This window comes from Pelodiscus sinensis, chromosome 14 (genome assembly GCF_052426305.1).
Source record: "Pelodiscus sinensis isolate ZL-2025 chromosome 14, ASM5242630v1, whole genome shotgun sequence".
Taxonomy (NCBI): Eukaryota; Metazoa; Chordata; order Testudines; family Trionychidae; genus Pelodiscus; species Pelodiscus sinensis.
Window position 1 is genome coordinate 46,718,463 of NC_143065.1, and position 15,982 is coordinate 46,734,444.

At 63.7% G+C, this 15,982-nt stretch overlaps 1 protein-coding gene across 4 annotated transcripts in view; it reads left to right on the forward strand.

Annotated features, from left to right (window-relative positions):
* Positions 1 to 15,982, forward strand: part of TTLL13 (tubulin tyrosine ligase like 13) — a 51,923-nt gene that overhangs the window by 19,765 nt on the left and 16,176 nt on the right. For all 4 annotated transcript variants that reach the window (XM_075918045.2, XM_089782107.1, XM_075918047.2 and 1 more), the window contains exons 6-9: positions 7,748 to 7,904; positions 8,096 to 8,239; positions 10,913 to 10,998; positions 11,321 to 11,546. In XM_075918045.2, coding sequence (XP_075774160.1) covers positions 7,748 to 7,904; positions 8,096 to 8,239; positions 10,913 to 10,998; positions 11,321 to 11,546 — 613 coding nt within the window. The remainder of the gene's footprint in view (positions 1 to 7,747; positions 7,905 to 8,095; positions 8,240 to 10,912; positions 10,999 to 11,320; positions 11,547 to 15,982) is intronic.

A 15,982-nucleotide genomic window follows, 5' to 3' on the forward strand; every position in this document is an offset into this window, starting at 1 on the left:
GGGGCTGGGGATGGAGTTCAGTGGCCGGGGGGCTGGGGATGGAGTTCAGTGGCCGGGGGGTGGGGATGGAGTTCAGTGGCCGGGGGGTGGGGATGGAGTTCAGTGGCCGGGGGGTGGGGATGGAGTTCAGTGGCCGGGGACTGGGGATGGAGTTCAGTGGCCGGGGGGTGGGGATGGAGTTCAGTGGCCGGGGGGTGGGGATGGAGTTCAGTGACCGGGGGACTGGGGATGGAGTTCAGTGGCCGGGGGACTGGGGATGGAGTTCAGTGGCCGGGGGGTGGGGATGGAGTTCAGTGGCCGGGGGACTGGGGATGGAGTTCAGTGGCCGGGGGACTGGGGATGGAGTTCAGTGACCGGGGGGTGGGGATGGAGTTCAGTGACCGGGGGACTGGGGATGGAGTTCAGTGGCCGGGGGGTGGGGATGGAGTTCAGTGGCCGGGGGGTGGGGATGGAGTTCAGTGGCCGGGGGGCTGGAGATGGAGTTCAGTGGCCGGGGGGCTGGGGATGGAGTTCAGTGGCCGGGGGGCTGGGGATGGAGTTCAGTGGCCGGGGGGTGGGGATGGAGTTCAGTGGCCGGGGGGCTGGAGATGGAGTTCAGTGGCCGGGGGGTGGGGATGGAGTTCAGTGGCCGGGGGGTGGGGATGGAGTTCAGTGGCCGGGGGGCTGGAGATGGAGTTCAGTGGCCGGGGGGCTGGGGATGGAGTTCAGTGGCCGGGGGGCTGGAGATGGAGTTCAGTGGCCGGGGGGTGGGGATGGAGTTCAGTGGCCGGGGGGTGGGGATGGAGTTCAGTGGCCGGGGGGCTGGGGATGGAGTTCAGTGGCCGGGGGGCTGGGGATGGAGTTCAGTGGCCGGGGGGTGGGGATGGAGTTCAGTGGCCGGGGGGCTGGGGATGGAGTTCAGTGGCCGGGGGGTTGGGATGGAGTTCAGTGGCCGGGGGGTGGGGATGGAGTTCAGTGGCCGGGGGGCTGGGGATGGAGTTCAGTGGCCGGGGGGCTGGGGATGGAGTTCAGTGGCCGGGGGGTGGGGATGGAGTTCAGTGGCCGGGGGGCTGGGGATGGAGTTCAGTGGCCGGGGGGTGGGGATGGAGTTCAGTGGCCGGGGGGTGGGGATGGAGTTCAGTGGCCGGGGGGCTGGGGATGGAGTTCAGTGGCCGGGGGGTGGGGATGGAGTTCAGTGGCCGGGGGGTGGGGATGGAGTTCAGTGGCCGGGGGGTGGGGATGGAGTTCAGTGGCCGGGGGGTGGGGATGGAGTTCAGTGACCGGGGGGTGGGGATGGAGTTCAGTGGCCGGGGGGCTGGGGATGGAGTTCAGTGGCCAGGGGGCTGGGGATGGAGTTCAGTGGCCGGGGGGCTGGGGATGGAGTTCAGTGGCCGGGGGGCTGGGGATGGAGTTCAGTGGCTGGGGGGCTGGGGATGGAGTTCAGTGGCCGGGGGGTGGGGATGGAGTTCAGTGGCTGGGGGGCTGGGGATGGAGTTCAGTGGCTGGGGGGCTGGGGATGGAGTTCAGTGGCCGGGGGGTGGGGATGGAGTTCAGTGACCGGGGGGTGGGGATGGAGTTCAGTGGCCGGGGGGTGGGGATGGAGTTCAGTGCCCGGGGGGTGGGGATGGAGTTCAGTGACCGGGGGGCTGGAGATGGAGTTCAGTGGCCGGGGGCTGGGGATGGAGTTCAGTGGCCGGGGGGTGGGGATGGAGTTAAGTGGCTGGGGGGTGGGGATGGAGTTCAGTGGCTGGGGGCTGGGGATGGAGTTCAGTGGCCGGGGGGTGGGGATGGAGTTCAGTGGCCGGGGGGCTGGGGATGGAGTTCAGTGGCCGGGGGGCTGGAGATGGAGTTCAGTGGCTGGGGGGTGGGGATGGAGTTCAGTGGCCGGGGGCTGGGGATGGAGTTCAGTGGCTGGGGGGCTGGGGATGGAGTTCAGTGGCCGGGGGGTGGGGATGGAGTTCAGTGACCGGGGGACTGGGGATGGAGTTCAGTGGCCGGGGGGTGGGGATGGAGTTCAGTGGCCGGGGGGCTGGGGATGGAGTTCAGTGGCCGGGGGCTGGGGATGGAGTTCAGTGGCTGGGGGGCTGGGGATGGAGTTCAGTGGCCGGGGGGTGGGGATGGAGTTCAGTGGCCGGGGGCTGGGGATGGAGTTCAGTGGCTGGGGGGCTGGGGATGGAGTTCAGTGGCCGGGGGGCTGGGGATGGAGTTCAGTGGCCGGGGGGTGGGGATGGAGTTCAGTGGCCGGGGGACTGGGGATGGAGTTCAGTGGCCGGGGGGTGGGGATGGAGTTCAGTGGCCGGGGGGCTGGGGATGGAGTTCAGTGGCCGGGGGGTGGGGATGGAGTTCAGTGGCCGGGGGACTGGGGATGGAGTTCAGTGGCCGGGGGACTGGGGATGGAGTTCAGTGGCCGGGAGGCTGGGGATGGAGTTCAGTGGCCGGGGGGTGGGGATGGAGTTCAGTGACCGGGGGACTGGGGATGGAGTTCAGTGGCCGGGGGGTGGGGATGGAGTTCAGTGGCCGGGAGGCTGGGGATGGAGTTCAGTGGCCGGGGGCTGGGGATGGAGTTCAGTGGCCGGGGGGCTGGGGATGGAGTTCAGTGGCCGGGGGCTGGGGATGGAGTTCAGTGGCCGGGGGGCTGGGGATGGAGTTCAGTGGCCGGGGGGTGGGGATGGAGTTCAGTGGCCGGGGGGTGGGGATGGAGTTCAGTGACCGGGGGGTGGGGATGGAGTTCAGTGGCCGGGGGGTGGGGATGGAGTTCAGTGGCCGGGGGGCTGGGGATGGAGTTCAGTGACCGGGGGACTGGGGATGGAGTTCAGTGGCCGGGGGGTGGGGATGGAGTTCAGTGGCCAGGAGGCTGGGGATGGAGTTCAGTGGCCGGGGGCTGGGGATGGAGTTCAGTGGCCGGGGGGCTGGGGATGGAGTTCAGTGGCCGGGGGACTGGGGATGGAGTTCAGTGGCCGGGGGGTGGGGATGGAGTTCAGTGGCCGGGGGGCTGGGGATGGAGTTCAGTGGCCGGGGGGTGGGGATGGAGTTCAGTGGCCGGGGGGCTGGGGATGGAGTTCAGTGGCTGGGGGCTGCGGATGGAGTTCAGTGGCCGGGGGGTGGGGATGGAGTTCAGTGGCCGGGGGGCTGGGGATGGAGTTCGGTGGCCGGGGGGTGGGGATGGAGTTCAGTGGCTGGGGGGCTGGGGATGGAGTTCAGTGGCCGGGGGGTGGGGATGGAGTTCAGTGGCCGGGGGGTGGGGATGGAGTTCAGTGGCCGGGGGCTGGGGATGGAGTTCAGTGGCCGGGGGGCTGGGGATGGAGTTCAGTGGCCGGGGGGTGGGGATGGAGTTCAGTGGCCGGGGGGCTGGGGATGGAGTTCAGTGGCCGGGGGGCTGGGGATGGAGTTCAGTGGCCGGGGGGTGGGGATGGAGTTCAGTGGCCGGGGGGTGGGGATGGAGTTCAGTGGCCGGGGGGTGGGGATGGAGTTCAGTGGCCGGGGGGCTGGAGATGGAGTTCAGTGGCCGGGGGGTGGGGATGGAGTTCAGTGGCCGGGGGGTGGGGATGGAGTTCAGTGGCCGGGGGGCTGGGGATGGAGTTCAGTGGCCGGGGGGTGGGGATGGAGTTCAGTGGCCGGGGGGCTGGGGATGGAGTTCAGTGGCCAGGGGGTGGGGATGGAGTTCAGTGGCCGGGGGACTGGGGATGGAGTTCAGTGGCCGGGGGACTGGGGATGGAGTTCAGTGGCCGGGAGGCTGGGGATGGAGTTCAGTGGCCGGGGGGCTGGGGATGGAGTTCAGTGACCGGGGGACTGGGGATGGAGTTCAGTGGCCGGGGGACTGGGGATGGAGTTCAGTGGCCGGGGGGTGGGGATGGAGTTCAGTGGCCGGGAGGCTGGGGATGGAGTTCAGTGGCCGGGGGCTGGGGATGGAGTTCAGTGGCCGGGGGGCTGGGGATGGAGTTCAGTGGCCGGGGGCTGGGGATGGAGTTCAGTGGCCGGGGGGTGGGGATGGAGTTCAGTGGCCGGGGGGCTGGGGATGGAGTTCAGTGACCGGGGGACTGGGGATGGAGTTCAGTGGCCGGGGGGTGGGGATGGAGTTCAGTGGCCAGGAGGCTGGGGATGGAGTTCAGTGGCCGGGGGCTGGGGATGGAGTTCAGTGGCCGGGGGGCTGGGGATGGAGTTCAGTGGCCGGGGGACTGGGGATGGAGTTCAGTGGCCGGGGGGTGGGGATGGAGTTCAGTGGCCGGGGGGTGGGGATGGAGTTCAGTGGCCGGGGGGCTGGGGATGGAGTTCAGTGGCCGGGGGCTGGGGATGGAGTTCAGTGGCCGGGGGGCTGGGGATGGAGTTCAGTGGCCGGGGGGTGGGGATGGAGTTCAGTGGCCGGGGGGTGGGGATGGAGTTCAGTGACCGGGGGGTGGGGATGGAGTTCAGTGGCCGGGGGGTGGGGATGGAGTTCAGTGGCCGGGGGGCTGGGGATGGAGTTCAGTGACCGGGGGACTGGGGATGGAGTTCAGTGGCCGGGGGGTGGGGATGGAGTTCAGTGGCCAGGAGGCTGGGGATGGAGTTCAGTGGCCGGGGGCTGGGGATGGAGTTCAGTGGCCGGGGGGCTGGGGATGGAGTTCAGTGGCCGGGGGACTGGGGATGGAGTTCAGTGGCCGGGGGGTGGGGATGGAGTTCAGTGGCCGGGGGGCTGGGGATGGAGTTCAGTGGCCGGGGGGTGGGGATGGAGTTCAGTGGCCGGGGGGCTGGGGATGGAGTTCAGTGGCTGGGGGCTGCGGATGGAGTTCAGTGGCCGGGGGGTGGGGATGGAGTTCAGTGGCCGGGGGGCTGGGGATGGAGTTCGGTGGCCGGGGGGTGGGGATGGAGTTCAGTGGCTGGGGGGCTGGGGATGGAGTTCAGTGGCCGGGGGGTGGGGATGGAGTTCAGTGGCCGGGGGGTGGGGATGGAGTTCAGTGGCCGGGGGCTGGGGATGGAGTTCAGTGGCCGGGGGGCTGGGGATGGAGTTCAGTGGCCGGGGGGTGGGGATGGAGTTCAGTGGCCGGGGGGCTGGGGATGGAGTTCAGTGGCCGGGGGGCTGGGGATGGAGTTCAGTGGCCGGGGGGTGGGGATGGAGTTCAGTGGCCGGGGGGTGGGGATGGAGTTCAGTGGCCGGGGGGTGGGGATGGAGTTCAGTGGCCGGGGGGCTGGAGATGGAGTTCAGTGGCCGGGGGGTGGGGATGGAGTTCAGTGGCCGGGGGGTGGGGATGGAGTTCAGTGGCCGGGGGGCTGGGGATGGAGTTCAGTGGCCGGGGGGTGGGGATGGAGTTCAGTGGCCGGGGGGCTGGGGATGGAGTTCAGTGGCCAGGGGGTGGGGATGGAGTTCAGTGGCCGGGGGACTGGGGATGGAGTTCAGTGGCCGGGGGACTGGGGATGGAGTTCAGTGGCCGGGAGGCTGGGGATGGAGTTCAGTGGCCGGGGGGCTGGGGATGGAGTTCAGTGACCGGGGGACTGGGGATGGAGTTCAGTGGCCGGGGGACTGGGGATGGAGTTCAGTGGCCGGGGGGTGGGGATGGAGTTCAGTGGCCGGGAGGCTGGGGATGGAGTTCAGTGGCCGGGGGCTGGGGATGGAGTTCAGTGGCCGGGGGGCTGGGGATGGAGTTCAGTGGCCGGGGGCTGGGGATGGAGTTCAGTGGCCGGGGGGTGGGGATGGAGTTCAGTGGCCGGGGGGCTGGGGATGGAGTTCAGTGACCGGGGGACTGGGGATGGAGTTCAGTGGCCGGGGGGTGGGGATGGAGTTCAGTGGCCAGGAGGCTGGGGATGGAGTTCAGTGGCCGGGGGCTGGGGATGGAGTTCAGTGGCCGGGGGGCTGGGGATGGAGTTCAGTGGCCGGGGGACTGGGGATGGAGTTCAGTGGCCGGGGGGTGGGGATGGAGTTCAGTGGCCGGGGGGTGGGGATGGAGTTCAGTGGCCGGGGGGCTGGGGATGGAGTTCGGTGGCCGGGGGGTGGGGATGGAGTTCAGTGGCTGGGGGGCTGGGGATGGAGTTCAGTGGCCGGGGGGTGGGGATGGAGTTCAGTGGCCGGGGGGTGGGGATGGAGTTCAGTGGCCGGGGGGCTGGGGATGGAGTTCAGTGGCCGGGGGGTGGGGATGGAGTTCAGTGGCCGGGGGGCTGGGGATGGAGTTCAGTGGCCGGGGGGCTGGGGATGGAGTTCAGTGGCCGGGGGGTGGGGATGGAGTTCAGTGGCCGGGGGGTGGGGATGGAGTTCAGTGGCCGGGGGGTGGGGATGGAGTTCAGTGGCCGGGGGGTGGGGATGGAGTTCAGTGGCCGGGGGGTGGGGATGGAGTTCAGTGGCCGGGGGGTGGGGATGGAGTTCAGTGACCGGGGGGCTGGGGATGGAGTTCAGTGGCCGGGGGGTGGGGATGGAGTTCAGTGGCCGGGGGGCTGGGGATGGAGTTCAGTGGCCGGGGGGCTGGGGATGGAGTTCAGTGGCCGGGGGGCTGGGGATGGAGTTCAGTGGCCGGGGGGTGGGGATGGAGTTCAGTGGCCGGGGGGTGGGGATGGAGTTCAGTGGCCGGGGGGTGGGGATGGAGTTCAGTGGCCGGGGGCTGGGGATGGAGTTCAGTGGCCGGGGGCTGGGGATGGAGTTCAGTGGCCGGGGGGCTGGGGATGGAGTTCAGTGGCCGGGGGAGTGGGGATGGAGTTCAGTGGCCGGGGGGTGGGGATGGAGTTCAGTGGCCGGGGGGCTGGGGATGGAGTTCAGTGGCCGGGGGGCTGGGGATGGAGTTCAGTGGCCGGGGGGTGGGGATGGAGTTCAGTGGCCGGGGGGTGGGGATGGAGTTCAGTGGCCGGGGGCTGGGGATGGAGTTCAGTGGCCGGGGGGCTGGGGATGGAGTTCAGTGGCCGGGGGGCTGGGGATGGAGTTCAGTGGCCGGGGGGTGGGGATGGAGTTCAGTGGCCGGGGGGTGGGGATGGAGTTCAGTGGCCGGGGGCTGGGGATGGAGTTCAGTGGCCGGGGGGCTGGGGATGGAGTTCAGTGGCCGGGGGGTGGGGATGGAGTTCAGTGGCTGGGGGGCTGGGGGCCGGGGAGAGGGAACAGGGTGCCAGTGGGGAAAGAGAATCCTCTGCACCCACCTCCTACAAAGAGCCCCCCCAAGAGAAGCCAGCATGCACCTCTCCCTGGGCGAACCCCCACACGGCACAGCGGAAGCCAGCTCCTTCCTCCCCTTCCCTCCCCCCCCGCAGCAGGGGAAGCTGGTGCCTGCTTCCCCTGAGGCCGATCCCCCCTCCCATGGCACGGGGGAAACCAGTGCGTGCCTACCCCGGGACCGACCCCTTCTCCTCCCATGGTGGGGTGAAATCCCCGTGCGCCTGCTCCCCCAGGGCTGACCTCCCCCACGGCCAGAGAACCCCCACATGTGCCTCTGCCGGGGCCAATCCCCCCCCCGGGCAGGGGAAGCTGCCGGCACTTCCCTTCTCTGGGGCAGACCCCCGTCCCATGGCAGGGGAAGCCGGCGCGTGGCTTCTCTGGGGCCAACTGCCCTGCGGTGCAGGGAACGCCCCCGCGCGCCGCCTCCCCCAGGGAAGCCGTGCTCCAGGGAAGGCACCGGAAGGGGAAGGGGAAGGGGCAGGGTTTGGAATTTGGTGCCCATGCACCTTGGCGCCCCAGTCCCTATAGGCACAGGCCGCCCCTGCTGCCAGGTGACTGGTTTCCCCGCCCTCGCTGCGGAACTGGCCAGGCAGGGGCCAGGACCCCACAGCCACAGCCAGGCCCCAGGGTGAAGTCGAGTAACCAGCACTTCCTGTCACATAGCTATGGGGACTTCCAGGCCTACGGGCGCATGCGGAAGAACAGGACGTACATCTGCAAGCCGGACAGCGGCTGTCAAGGGAGGGGCATCTTCATCACCCGCAACCCCAAGGAGATTAAACACGGGGAGGACCTGATCTGCCAGCAGTACATCTCCAAGGTAACGGGGCGCCCTGGGGCCGGGCAAGGCGTGAGCGTCTGGCCAGCCGTGCCCTGCGCTCCTGCTGCCAGCTCCCTCTGCGACCGCTCAGCCGGCGGCGGGGCCAGGCTGCCCTCCCTCCCTCCCTCCCTCCCTCCCATGAGCAGCCACATGTCTGCAGCTCACAGCCACGCCACCCTTGTCTCTTACAGCCCTTCCTTATTGATGGCTTCAAATTTGACATGCGCATCTATGTCCTGGTCACGTCCTGTGACCCCCTGAAGATTTTTGTCTATGAGGAAGGGCTGGTCCGCTTTGCCACCACGAGGTTCATCGAGCCCAGCAGCAGCAACCTGGTAAAGAAGGGATGTTTCCAAGTAACTGTGTAGCGTCAGTCGGACTAGGGTGGGCTGCAGACCCCGGGGAGCTCAGGCCTCATCCCCTCTCCTGCTCTGGCTGCTCCTCCCCCAGTCCCTTTACTCCCTGTCAGGGCGCTTAGTCCCACGGGGCTGCTCCCCAGCTTTGCCAGGCTCCCAGGGAGCAGGGGGCAACTCTCCCTTGTGCACAGGGGCAGTGCGGGCTCCAGCCAGGAAGAGGAAAGATGGAGAGAATGGGTGTTTGGAAAGGGAGCGGGGTGGACGGCCGGGCAGAAGGGGGAGGACGAGGAGCAGGAGCAGGGTGTGGGGAAATGGAAGAGGAGATATGGGGGAACTCAAGGGCAGGGGAGCAACGAGCGCGCTAGACACCTGTGACCCGAGTCCGGGCGGCGGAGCTGAGCAGTGGCCCAGGGCAGGGTTGTGGACCCCGCGAGCAAACGTGGTTAGGGGCAACACCCCCGTTTGCTACAGTAGGGAGCTTATCTCCCTGCGTCAGGGCCCGGGGCCGGGGCCGGGGACAGTGGGTGGGCCTGGGCCCCCTCTCCGCTGTCCGGAGGCGACCACGGAGTCCAGTCATGGTGGTCGGCTGGACATGGGGCGACCTGCCAGTAGGTTGGCCCTGGACTATTCAGGGACTGGGGGCGCGGGGGCGCGTGTAACCAGATAACGGGGTAATTTGCACAAATGACGAGTATGGACTCATGACACAGCTGATCGAGGCCACCAGCGAGTTCTCCTGCCTCTGCTGGCAGCCCTCCAGCTAATCAGCCCTGCGCACCGAGAGCCTGCACGGATACGCACTTTGTCTGCCTCTCACCTGCCACCCACATCCACGGCCCACATTGGCAGGCTCTGCACCCCCTGCAGGCACAGCCCCTCCCTCTAGGACCCGAGGCTCCTTTCTCGGATGACGGAAGAAAAGGGGCAGATTGTCCGTCTGTTCCACTTGCAGAAACTGTCGGCCCCTCCTGTGCTGAGGATTCCCAGCATGGGGAAGGCCCCTGGGCATAGCTCCAGGTAGCCCACTCCTGTCTCCCGTGGCCTGGCCCATGCGGTGCGCAGAGGGCGGGGGCTGGTTCTGCTGTTCCCAGCTAGCAGATGGTTGCTCAAAAGCCATTGCCTGTGGCTTCGATGCTAGTAGCGCCCAGGCCGCTCTCCCTGCTGGGGCGGGTGGACGGAGAGTGGGCAGCAGGGTTCAGCCTCAGCGGTCTGGCCACCCGCTCACTGGTGCATGGGTTTGCTGCTGACCGGAGCCGGGTGGCCGAGCGGGCGGGTTTGCTGCTGACCGGAGCCGGGTGGCCGAGCGGGCGGGTTTGCTGCTGACCGGAGCCGGGTGGCCGAGCGGGCGGGTTTGCCCCTGACCGGAGCCAGGTGGCCGAGCGGGCGGGTTTGCAGCTGACCGGAGCCAGGTGGCCGAGCGGGCGGGTTTGCTGCTGACCGGAGCCGGGTGGCCGAGCGGGCGGGTTTGCTGCTGACCGGAGCCGGGTGGCCGAGCGGGCGGGTTTGCCCCTGACCGGAGCCAGGTGGCCGAGCGGGCGGGTTTGCAGCTGACCGGAGCCAGGTGGCCGAGCGGGCGGGTTTGCCCCTGACCGGAGCCAGGTGGCCGAGCGGGCGGGTTTGCCCCTGACCGGAGCCAGGTGGCCGAGCGGGCGGGTTTGCCCCTGACCGGAGCCAGGTGGCCGAGCGGGCGGGTTTGCTGCTGACCGGAGCCGGGTGGCCGAGCGGGCGGGTTTGCTGCTGACCGGAGCCGGGTGGCCGAGCGGGCGGGTTTGCTGCTGACCGGAGCCGGGTGGCCGAGCGGGCGGGTTTGCCCCTGACCGGAGCCAGGTGGCCGAGCGGGCGGGTTTGCAGCTGACCGGAGCCAGGTGGCCGAGCGGGCGGGTTTGCCCCTGACCGGAGCCAGGTGGCCGAGCGGGCGGGTTTGCCCCTGACCGGAGCCAGGTGGCCGAGCGGGCGGGTTTGCCCCTGACCGGAGCCAGGTGGCCGAGCGGGCGGGTTTGCTGCTGACCGGAGCTGGGTGGCCGAGCGGGCGGGTTTGCTGCTGACCGGAGCCGGGTGGCCGAGCGGGCGGGTTTGCTGCTGACCGGAGCCGGGTGGCCGAGCGGGCGGGTTTGCTGCTGACCGGAGCCGGGTGGCCGAGCGGGCGGGTTTGCTGCTGACCGGAGCCGGGTGGCCGAGCGGGCGGGTTTGCTGCTGACCAGAGCCGGGTGGCCGAGCGGGCGGGTTTGCTGCTGACCGGAGCTGGGTGGCCGAGCGGGCGGGTTTGCTGCTGACCAGAGCCGGGTGGCCGAGCGGGCGGGTTTGCTGCTGACCGGAGCCGGGTGGCCGAGCGGGCGGGTTTGCTGCTGACCGGAGCCGGGTGGCCGAGCGGACGGGTTTGCTGCTGACCGGAGCCGGGTGGCCGAGCGGGCGGGTTTGCTGCTGACCGGAGCTGGGTGGCCGAGCGGGCGGGTTTGCTGCTGACCGGAGCCGGGCGCGCAGGAGCTGCTGGGGCTGGGCGGCTGTGTGGGCAGGTTTGCTACTGACCGGTGTCGGGCGGCCGAGCAGGGGGGCTGTAGAACGGAGGCCTAGGCCGGAGGAGTGGCCGGGCAGACTAGAAGGCTCTCGTGGACTGCGAGGTCGAGTGTCCACTCTCATGCTTCCCTCCCTCAGGATGACATCTGCATGCACCTGACCAACTACGCCATCAACAAGCACAATGAGAACTTCATCCGAGACGACATGATGGGCAGCAAGAGGTACATGCTGCCCTGCCCCCACCCACTTCCCTGGGGCTTCCTTCCCTGGGGCTCTTCTGTAAGGTGGCTGGGGTGGAGGGCCCCCACGTCAGTGTCTTGGGGCTCCAAGGTCTGCTTCTGGCCCCCCTGAGCCGAGACACCCCCTCCGTGGGGGCCTGTGCTCGGGTACCATGGGGCTTGCTGGCTTGCTCAGAAGCAGCACTGGGCTCCGTCCCCTGCTCCCCACACCTGCCCAGCCCCTGTGGCCAGCCTGGTGAGGCTGCTCCAGCTGCAGAATCCCTTTGGCTTGGCTGCCCCCCTCACCTCTTTGCTGCCCAAACAGGAAGCTCTCCACCTTGAACGCCTGGATGATGGACCATAGCTACGACACCACCGAGCTCTGGGAGGACATCGAGGACATCATCATAAAGACCCTGATCTCCGCCCACCCGGTGCTGAAGCACAACTACCGCACCTGCTTCCCCAAGCACGTCAGCGGCTGCGCCTGCTTCGAGATCCTGGGCTTTGACATCCTGCTGGACAGAAAGCTGAAGCCCTGGCTGCTGGAGGTGAGGGAAGCCCCCCGCCCCTGCACAGCTGCGGCCCCCCAGGGGAGAAGGGGGCTGAAGCTGGGTACGTGGCAGCCAGTTTAGCGGGACTGAAGGCCACTGCAGCCTCTGCAGCCCTCCTGCCGTGAGGCGCGGGGAGGCAGGGAGCCAGCAGTCCCCGGCCCATGAGGTGCAAGGCAAGGTCTTCCCTAAGCTTCCAGCATGATAGCCGGGACTTCCTGCATCCCAGGCGCCTTGGCAGGGTCCCGTCTGATCATTTCCGGCCCTGTGCGGAATGAATTTTGTTGTGTGCACCAAATTGCGGTGATGGGCGGGAAACCAAACCTCAGCTATTATGCGTGTTTCTAAGGTTCCCGCAGGGATAATGAGTCCAGCCCATGACAGGCTAAAGCATGTTAGAACTCACTATTCAAAGACTACATGTGAGTGTCAGAGAAAAATACACTTTATGAAATGTACAGACCAGTCAAAAGCCCAAAATAGCACACTGTGAGGGAAGTGTCCATAGTAAAAGTATGTGAGTGTGAAAGACTGTGTGAGTGTGTTTGTGTGAGAGACGCACCGTGCGTATGAAAGACAGGCACACAGTGTATAGGACTGTGATAGAAATGTAGCGGTCTTAGTCTGGTGTATCTGAAACAAAATACAGGACTATGTAGCACTTTAAAGACTAACAAGATGGTTTATTAGGTGATGAGCTTTCGTGGGCCAGACCCACTTCCTCAGATCAAATAGTGGAAGAAAATAGTCACAACCATATATACCAAAGGATACAATTAAAAAAAATGAACACATATGAAAAGGACAAATCAAATTTCACAACAGAAGGGGGATGGGGGGGAGGTAAATGTCTGTGAGCTAATGATATTAGAGGTGATAATTGGGGAGGCTATCTTTGTAATGGGTAAGATAATTCATGTCTTTGTTTAGACCAAGGCGTAAAGTGTCGAACTTAAGCATGAATGACAGGTCAGAGAATTCTCTTTCAAGTCTGGTGTTAAAAGGCCTTTGAAGCAGGATGCAGGTAATCAAGTCATTGAGACAATGCCCTTTCTGGTTGAAATGGCAAGAAACAGTTCTTTCTTTGTGATCCTGTCTGATATCTGTTTTGTGGGCATTGATCCTTTGGCGAAGTGTCTGAGACGTTTGTCCAATGTACATAGCAGACGGACACTTTCGGCACATGATAGCATAGATTATATTTCTGGATGCGCGGGAATATGTGTTCTTGATCTTATAACTCACTTGGATAGGTCCAATAATGGTGTCATCAGAGTGAATATGTGGACAAAGCTGGCAACAGGGTTTGTTGCAAGGGAAGGTACCAGGGCTGGTATTAGTGTGGTATGTCCTGTGGTTGTTGGTAAGAATCATCTTGAGGTTAGGTGGTTGTCTATAGGGGTATGTCTACACTAGAAAGTTAGTTCGAACTAACGGACGTTAGTTCGAACTAACTTTCCTATGCGCTACACTAGCGCTCCGCTAGTTCGAATTTGAATCGAACTAGCGGAGCGCTTAGTTCGAACTAGGTAAACCTCATTTTACGAGGACTAACGCCTAGTTCGAACTAGCTAGTTCGAACTAAGGGCTGTGTAGCCCTTTAGTTCGAACTAGTGGGAGGCTAGCCCTCCCCAGGTTTCCCTGGTGGCCACTCTGGCCAACACCAGGGAAACTCTATGCCCCCCTCCCGGCCCCGGACCCCTTAAAGGGGCACGGGCTGGCTACGGTGCCCGTGCCAGGTGCAAGCCTGCCAGCACCCAGCTAGCAGACCCTGCACCTGGCACGGCACAGAGCCACCCACCCGATGCCCCCCAGCCCACCCCCTCTTGCCGGGACCAGGCTGGCGGCTCCCGGGAGCTTGCCCTGGACCGCAAGAGGCGGGCACCTTCCTGGGCTAGTGCGGACATCGTGGACCTCGTCCACGATCTCCGCACTAGGCACAGGAAAGTGGCCGTCTAGGGCAGGAGAGCTGCCAGCCTGGCCACCCAGGACCAGGTGTGAATGAAAATCAAGGGGGTCCACTGAGACCCCCGACACTGAGCCCTGAGCTTACAATGGCCGTCCTGGGTCAGACCAAAGGTCCATCTAGCCCAGTAGCCTGTCTGCCCACAGCGGCCAACCCTAGGGACCCTGGAGGGGATGGACCGAAGACAATGACCAAGCCATTTGTCTCGTGCCATCCCTCTCCAGCCTTCCACAAACTTTGGGCAGGGACACCACTCCTACCCTCTGGCTAATAGGACTCCATGGACCCAACCTCCATGACTTCATCTCACTTCCCTTTAAACTCTGTTCTAGTTCTAGCCTTCACAGCCTCCTGCAGCAAGGAGTTCCACAGGTTAACTATTTGCTTTGTCAAGAACAACTTTCTCTTACTAGTTTCAAGCCTGCTACCCATTCCTTTCCTTTGGTGTCCTCTAGTCCTTCTATTATGGGAACTCAGGAAGAACTTTTCTGAATGCACCCTCTCCACCCAACCCCTGCTTTTACAGACCTCTATCCTGTCCCCCCTCCGTCTCCTCTTTTCTAAGCTGAACAGTCCCAGTCTCTGTAGCCTCTCTTCATCTGGGACCTGTTCCCAACCCCTGATCATGTTAGTTGCCCTCCCCTCTCCCAGCCTTTCTCTTCCCCTCTCCCACCTCCTTTTCCCAGTCTCCCCCAGTTTTTTTCAATAAAGACAGAGTCAATGTTGGAAGAAACGTTATCTTTATTTTGTACATCAAGAAGAAGGGGGGCTAGGGAAGGGCAAGTGGAAGGAGGTGAGGGAGGAATGGGGTACGAGCCCCCGATGGGGAGGACTGGGCTGGCTCTGCGGGCTTCTGGGGGTGGAAGCTCTCCTGCAGCCCCCCAATTACTCCCTCTCCCCAGATGGCAGCCTGCGGCAAGTGCAGCCGGGCTGATGGCCGAGTGGTGTGATGTGCCCAGTGTGGGCACTCAGGGCACTCCAAGCCAGAACTTCTTTGCAAGCGGGGCACCCCTTAGAACTGTGTGTCCGGGGTGGGGGTCGGGACCCTTTAAGCGCAGCCCTCGGCTAGCCTGAGACAGTATCTCCATGCTCTAAGTCCTCCTTTTATGCCCTGCCGGCACTGCTTCCGGCCATCCTTAAGCCCTGTTCAGAGTCCACTCAATGTGGACTTACTAGTTCGAACTAGCAAAACGCTAGTTCGAACTAGTTTTTAGTTCTAGATGCGTTAGTTCGAACTAGCTTAGTTCGAATTAACTAATTCGAACTAAGTTAGTTCGAACTAGCGCTGTAGTGTAGACGTACCCTAGGAGACTATGGGTCTGTCTCCAGAGCCTCTTGGGCTACGTCTAGACTGGCATGATTTTCCAGAAATGCTTTTAATGGAAAAGTTTTCTGTTAAAAGCATTTTCAGAAAAGCGCGTCTAGATTGGCAGGACGCTTTTCCCCCAAAGCACTTTTTGGGGAAAAGCGTCCGGGCCAATCTAGACGCGCTTTTGTGCAAAAAAGCCCCAATCGCCATTTTTGCCATCGGGGCTTTCTTACGGAAAACAAATCTGAGCTGTCTACACTGGCCCTTTTGCTCAAAAGCTTTGCGCAAAAGGACTTTTGCCTGAACGGGAGCAGCACAGTATTTCCACAAAAGCACTGATTTCTTACAGCAGGAAGTCAGTGTTCTTGTGGAAATTCAAGCGGCCAGTGTAGACAGCTGGCAAGTTTTTCCGCAAAAGCATCTGCTTTTGCGGAAAAACTTGCCAATCTAGACACAGCCTTGGAGTATGGTATCCTGTTCCAGTATAGGCTGTAGTTTATTGATAATGTGTTGGAGGGGTTTAAGTTGGGGGCTGTAGGTGATGACAAGAGGTGTTCTATTGTTGGTTTTCTTGGGTCTGTCTTGTAGTAGATGGTTTCTAGGTATTCGTCTGGCTTTTTCAATTTGCTTTTTTATTTCTCCAGGTGGGTAGTTGAGGTTTATAAATGCTTGGTAGAGATCCTGAAGTTTCTGGCCTCTGTCAGTGGGATTAGAGCAGATGCGGTTGTATCGAAGGGCTTGGCTATAGATGATGGATTGTGTGGTGTGTTCTGGATGGGAGCTGGAGGCATGTAGGTAACTGTATGGGTCAGTGGGTTTTCTGTAGAGGGTGGTGTCTAATTTTCCATTGTTGATTTGTACTGCCGTGTCCAGGAAGTGGATCTCTCGTATAGAATGGTCCAGGCTGAGGTTGATGGTGGGGTGTAGGTTGTTGAAATCTCTGTGGAATGTCTCCAGTGTTTCTTGGCCATGCGTCCATTTCATAAAGATGTCATCGATGTAGCGTAAGTAGAGAAGGGGTAAAAGGGGACGGGAGCTGAGGAAGTGTTGTTCTAGGTCAGCCATAAAGATATTAGCATACTGTGGGGCCATGCGTGTACCCATGGCTGTGCCGCTGATCTGGAGGTATAAGTTGTTCTCAAACTGGAAATAATTGTGGGT